The sequence below is a fragment of the Juglans microcarpa x Juglans regia genome, chromosome 4D, assembly GCF_004785595.1.
Source record: "Juglans microcarpa x Juglans regia isolate MS1-56 chromosome 4D, Jm3101_v1.0, whole genome shotgun sequence".
NCBI classification, from domain to species: Eukaryota; Viridiplantae; Streptophyta; class Magnoliopsida; order Fagales; family Juglandaceae; genus Juglans; species Juglans microcarpa x Juglans regia.
In genome coordinates this window covers 9,044,611-9,051,302 of record NC_054600.1, presented here as the reverse complement: position 1 = coordinate 9,051,302, position 6,692 = coordinate 9,044,611, and the positions used below count along the sequence as shown (strand labels likewise).

Genomic DNA, 6,692 nt, shown 5'->3' with positions numbered 1-6,692 from the left:
TTAAAGATATTCAATTATATATATATATATAGCTAATCTTGGAATGGTACATTGAACCCACCGGTATCAAAATATTTTATTTTAGTACTTAAATCAAAATATCACCAAAACGAAATTTAAAATATTGATTTAAATAAAACCTCATATGGAGAGCGATTTTTAAGAGAGGGAATAGGCATGCGATTATTTAAATAAAATTCAATGGACAAGGCATTATCTCAAAAATGGTGTAGAAGGTGAGATTGAGATAGAAGAGTAAGAGAAAGTCCAATTTCGATAATGTGACGATGTTTACATTCAATAGCACCATTTTATTAATGTGTATAGGGACATAAAACTAGTACTATATTTTTAATTCAAAACTCGATTTTTAGAAAAATTAAGTAGTGATTTCAAAATTTAGCCATGGGATTGTATAGGATTCATTGATAGTATGAAAAATAATATTAACAGTATGAGAGCAACTCATAATCCTAACAGCGGTCTAATGAATGAGACTAATAAATTTATAAGAATAATTCTATTTAGATATCTTTATTCTGTAATATAATTTGATTAAAAAGTAAATATTTAAATTTAAATTTTATAAATTAAATTATGTGAGTAATGTATAGTGTAAAAATCTTGAAATAAAACTGCTCAATAAATAAGTCGTGCTAGATAAAGTCTCATACTCTACACATTATTTAAAAATATATGATTTTATTTTTTTATCCTTATATTTGATAAAAACGTAAAATTATATATTTTTACATAGCGTGCTGAGTGGGATTTATATGTAAAATTTTTCTGAATAAATAATAGGAGAGTGATCCAGGCCAGCTAGGGTAGTTTCGTAAATCCATTCAAGAGAAAACGAGGGTATTTCCGTAGTTGTGAACGTAAACAAAACCCGAGAGCTTTCTCAAGGATTTCCTAGAGGAAAGCAACCAAAGTTAAGGAACATATAGACGGGGGAGAAGAGAGAGAGAGAGAGAGAGAGAGAGAAGAGAGAGACCGTTCTCCTCCTACCTCTGCGATATTGATCGCCGAAATCTTTGGAAACCCTCCTCGCATTATCGAAACCCTAATCACTTCTTCACTTTTCGCTCTCTACTCTCTCTCTCTCTCTCTCTCAAGCTATTCGGAATTTTTGTTATCTTTTTGTTTATTCCCCCTTTAAGGCCCTCAATCTTCGTTGATCAACTCGTCGACTCGCTCACACACTCTCGGAAACCCTAATTTTTCCTTCTTCTTTTTTCTATTATGGCTTCGAGTAGTAGTGCGAACGCGGATTCGGCCTCGGCCACGAACCAATCGCCACGTCACTCAACCGTCGGCGCCAATACCGTCGGTAGTCCTCAATCGCGTCGCGCCACGAGGGTGGTGTCGTCCTCGCTGCCTCCGTGGACCCAAATCGTTCGCGGTCAATCTGAGCCGGTCGCCGCTGCTCCTTCTTCGCCCTCGCATACGACGGCTGTGACTGAGCCGGCTGTTGCTTTGGTGGTGGTGGAGGAATCGATGGGGGAGGGCTCGGAGAATGGGCCGAATGGCAATGCGGGGAAGAGGCCGGCCTGGAACAAGCCTTCGAATGGGCCTGCCCCGGACGTTGGTCCGGTCATGGGTGCGGCCTCTTGGCCCGCTTTGTCGGTGTCCACTCGGGCCTCGGCTAAACCGTCTTCCGAATCTTCGAAATGCTTATCGGACATCGTATCGCCAGTCGCCGCGTCTCAGGTTTGGTTTCTTGAATTTATTGCAGTTTTCGGTGTCTTCAATTCTTTGCTCGCTGAGAATTCCCGAGTAATTGACATTTCCATTGCTAAACTCTTATCAGCTGAGCCTGATCGAGCTGAGTTTGATTTTTCCTTCTTTCATTATTTCGCAAAACAACATAAACGTATTTGGAAATTATAGGAAATAGAAAATACCAAAAGTGAAGAAAAAAACCTCAGAAAGCAACAAAAATTTGAATTTTAGCGATACTGGATTGCGTATGCATATTGCTTACATCGTATGAATTTGCTTAATTCAATTGATCGTAATGCCAATGACCAGTTTTGTTGTGAATATATATTTCTTTTTGTAAAATCTGGAAGCTAGAACAAGAAGAAAACATAGAACTGAACCTATTTTCTATTAATTTCATACATTTCTAATAAACGGAATTGAGGGTGATTTTGGTGGAATGTTATCATGAGTTTGTTGGTTTGAGGAGCTTTTTCTTAGTTGTTTGCATACGTTTAGATTGTGTATTGTGTTTACTGTAGGGGACTGGAACAACATCTTCCTCTTCACAGAAACAAGTTAGTAATAATGCAAATTCTAATCCAACCTCGAACCACAGCATAAACACACGTCAGAGATCTATGAAGCGTCATAGTGTAAGTACATCCTCTAATGGTGGCCTCCCACTGCAGCAGCAAGCACCACCAGGTGCTGTGATTGATGGGGGTTTAAATATCCGTTCACCTAAAGATCATATGCAAAGAAGCGGGTTTTCATCACAATCCCATAGTGGTAACGATCATCCACCGCAGCGCAACTCATTTAAGCACCGCAATGGTGGCTCACATCTACGTGGAGATGGTTCTCACCATCACAATTACAAAGGCAGGCATGATCATGAGCGCGGAAATTCAGATTGGAATGCTCATAGGAATTTTGCTGGCAAAGACACCCACATGCAGCCACAGAGAGTTATCCATAGGTTTATGAGGGGACCTCCACCACCACAGAGTTCTGCCCCATTTATTCCCCCACCAACTGTGCGGCCTTATGGCCGTCCCATTGGTTTCCCTGGTAAGCAGCAATTTTTATTTTTATTTTTATAGTTGGTAAGTGTACTGGTATTTAAATTCTATGTTTTTTGTGTGTGGGCGTGCTCTAAGGCCTCTCATTTTTCAGATATGCCGCCTCCAATGGTATATGTTGCAGCTCCTTCTCCTGAGTCACTCAGAGGCATGCCTTTTGTAGCACCAATACCGCCTCATGCACTTTTTTTCCATGCTTCTGATCCTCAGTTATATACCCAGATAGTTAATCAGATAGATTATTATTTCAGGTATTATTTTCAATTTTTCCAATAGGCATTGTGATTAGTCAACTTTTTTTGGTTGTTCTCACCATCCAACTGATCTTAATACATTGAAATGTTAACCGTGGTTGCACCTCCTATTCAATTATTGCAGTAATGAGAATTTAATTAAAGATACATACTTGCGGCAGAACATGGATGACCAGGGCTGGGTTCCTATTAAATTGATAGCAGGCTTCAAAAAAGTGAGTTGTTTGGGGATATTTAAATGGTTTTGCTCATGCGATGGTGGTCTGGCGTTTTGTGTTTAGAGTTGCTTGTTTATAATCAGTTTCTTAATCTTTTTCAACTTCTACGGACATTGGACATGCAAGTTAACAACCCTGGAAGCACTTGGTGATGCCTGAGGTATCATCAAATGGTGCAACTGATGTCAAATGATGATTGGGGATTCCACAAAATGAATGAGTAAAGAATGAAAAATACCACATATGTTGGAGTTGTGATGATCTTATTTGCGTCAATATATGTTTTGATTTTAACACAGTATATATATATATATATACATACACACGCCCGCGCGCACATATATATTCTTTTATTGTTGTTCTATTCTGGAGTGGAGTAGCTCTTTCCCCTTGTGCTAACACAGTTCATTTAATGCTCTATTTGCTGAAACTTGTCTCAATCATCAAGTTTATTATGCTTTGAGTTTAATGGGCTACAAATGGTTTACTACATTGATATTTTACTCTTACCTACCTATTAAAAAGATATTTTACTCAAAATACAGGAAATTTTACTAATTGAAATTTCTAAGCAAACCCTTCATCGCTATTGGACTCAATCCACTTTCAAATAACCTATTGATATATAGGCCACCCCTGCCTTGTTTAAATTTCATGACCCTCTTCTTTTTTGCCTTCACCCACTACTCCTACTTACTGGTGAAGTCATTCATCTTTGTTGAGATGTGCAAACTATAGCTAGATTATTCTATCCTTCATTAATTATGCATCATCTGTGTCGGAAACATAGGATTCTCTTTTCTAGGTTGCCTACAATTGAAATCATGAAGCATGGCTGGCCATTTTTCGACCACAATCTCTTAGTATTTTATTAGTAGTGACAATCAAATGACAGCTTGGATGAACTTGCAGGTTGTGCTCTAGTTTTTAATGTTTACATTTCACTCTTGCCATACATATAGACAATGGCAGCAACATGGTGTGGACAAGTTGATTTCAAATGCACCAACTTTGACCGTTATATTGCTGGGCTAAGGTCTTAACATGTTATCTTTATTCTGGATTTAAAATTTTATGTTTGTAGAACTTCATTTGATCATAAAAACCAATCAAAAAGTTTTATTGGCCCATATATAAGGTTTACAGTTGCTAATACTTTATTGTTATTATCATCACCATTATTTAACCAAGGATGAAGTTCACCTTTCATGATACTCCTTTATCAACTCATTCATTGAAATGCAAGGTTTGTGTTTGTGGATATCTGACAACGCCATTGAAGTATCTATCTGACTAAGGGGTTTCCTGCATGGGGACCCATAATTGGGAGCTTGGGATGAATGATTAGATGGTAGGTTTTAAACTAGTAATGTGATTCTGGGAAAAAGGGAAGTTTGAAAATAAAGGTGAACTATGTACAGGCCTGTTGATCAATTGAAGTTCCTGATTTTCGGGTCCAACTGTAACATTCTTGTTCCATGAATTGCCTTTATTTATTTCTGATACATCAGAAGCCAACAGGTGGACAGAGTCAGTAATTTATTGTTTATATCTTCGCACTTTTGATGTATTATGTCCTACATATATTCTGATCCCTGCTGGTGTGTGAAATAATGCCATCATTGATTCTACAGGATTATGTTAATTGGAATCTGACCATTCTTTGTGCTGTCCTGTTCTTCTGATTTGCTGTCTACTTTTGTCTTTTACACATAGTATGCCAATTTTAGTATTTCCCTTTCAAAAAAAAAAAAAAAAAAAAAAAAAGGATTTACTTAAAATCTACGGGCTTCCTTTATAGGTCATGCTCTTGACAGAAAATATCCAGCTTATATTGGATGCTGTGCGTACTTCAAATGTTCTGGAAATACAGGTATGTTTCTACAATGTATGCAATTGTCCAATGTTGCAAAAGTTCATTGGCTTTGAAGTCAAGGATATTCTGCTTGTATTGAAACCAATGCTTTTGGTATTGCATCAAGTCCTTTATCTAACTATGACCCTGTGACTTTGTCTTCAAGGGTGACAAAGTAAGAAGGCGCAATGATTGGATGAAATGGATAATATCACCTTCGGTTCATTTTCCTGAGGCTTCAGGTCAACAGACCTCTGGAAAGTCCAGTCAGGATATGCTCGCAGCTCATGTCCAAAGCATGGCACTGGAGGAGAAGACTACCGACCACAGCGGTGCTGGTGGTCAAGCTGATGTTCATGCAGTGGCAATCCATAGTGGATTGCCATCTGGAGATTCGAGCAGCCTGATGCAGCTGTCTGGTGGCAGAATTACTGGAGTCGGTGTTCAAGCCGGTTCAGATCACTCTATTTCAGCATGAAATTAGAGGAAGAGAAATGTGCGCTTTTGCACGTTCTATTTAAACTACAATTTTCGTAAGTAAAGAGGGGTGAGGGATGGACTTGATGACAATGGTGAATATCTATCATTTTCTTGAAGATAGGGTCTTACCATGGTGCGATAAAAGCATATCTCGTAACCACATTGAAAGACATTATTAAGAAGGGGAAAAAAAGAGAACCTATTATAGAACAGAAATATTAACGCAGAAGAAAAAAACCGAAAAAATAAAAACATTTCAATGACTCGAGCAAATATGGCATGGGTTTCTGATGGTTTCTGTTGTCTTTTATGGTGGCATGATCGGTGTTTTTGGTTGGGGAATTTTGATTTCATTTCCCTTTGCTGCCCCCTCAGCTGGTTTTTTTAGAATCTTTGGGGTCAGATCACCGCCACCTTCTGGAGGTTTACATGAGTTGGAAAATGCTCGGGTCGACACACATCCTCGCCGATCATGAGGGAACGAACGGAGGAGGGTGGGTGGCTTTTTGATGGATGCTGCAGCTTGTTCTACAACTGCTATCATTATTGCTTGATCTACTGCTCTTTTTTTCTTTTATATATATATATATGCTAAACTTAAATTTGCTTTGATATGTAATAATACCTTATTTCTTCAAACCCCTTGAAGAATTTGCTGCATAAAAGTGGTCCCTGGGAGACAAACCTTTGAATTATCCAGGTTATGACTACTGGATTTGATTGGTATTCATGTTTATTTAAACTCTTCTGACCTCGATTTGGTTTCAGTATCTATTCCCATTTCCTCTCCCTTTCGAATCAGTGTCATCACGGTAGCTTGCTACTGAATATTTAGACTCCACATAAAAAGGTGAATTTCTTCAATTAAATTTTACTTTAAAAAAAAAATGACTTATTTGTACTCTCAAAGCATATACAAACACAAATCATATCTGTAGTCTTCTTTCCCGAGGACATACAGTGAGAGGGATATCATTTCCGAGATGTTTTGAAAGCCTGAGGAAAACCAGTCCCTTTTCAAATTGTCCATAGCCAATGCAACACAAAGGAAAATGGTGATTTTAAAGTTTTGTTTTAAATTTGGAAAGATATAAAG

At 38.0% G+C, this 6,692-nt stretch overlaps 1 protein-coding gene across 1 annotated transcript; it reads left to right on the top strand.

Moving 5' to 3' along the window:
* The first annotated feature begins 899 nt into the window (after positions 1–899).
* On the top strand, positions 900–6,363 carry LOC121259761 (la-related protein 1C). The gene is made up of 6 exons (XM_041161496.1): positions 900–1,713; positions 2,247–2,778; positions 2,884–3,040; positions 3,168–3,258; positions 5,063–5,134; positions 5,283–6,363. The coding sequence occupies exons 1-6, from the start codon at positions 1,246–1,248 to the stop codon at positions 5,592–5,594; spliced, it is 1,632 nt and encodes a 543-aa protein (XP_041017430.1). The 5' UTR covers positions 900–1,245; the 3' UTR covers positions 5,595–6,363.
* The last annotated feature ends 329 nt before the right edge of the window (positions 6,364–6,692 follow it).

Coding starts and splice junctions, on each gene's coding strand:
- LOC121259761 (XM_041161496.1), top strand. CDS start 1,246: ATGGCTTCGAGTAGTAGTGCGAACGCGGATTCGGCCTCGGCCACGAAC. Junction 2,779..2,883: donor CCGTCCCATTGGTTTCCCTG/GTAAGCAGCAAT, acceptor CTCATTTTTCAG/ATATGCCGCCTCCAATGGTA. Junction 3,259..5,062: donor TGATAGCAGGCTTCAAAAAA/GTGAGTTGTTTG, acceptor CTTCCTTTATAG/GTCATGCTCTTGACAGAAAA.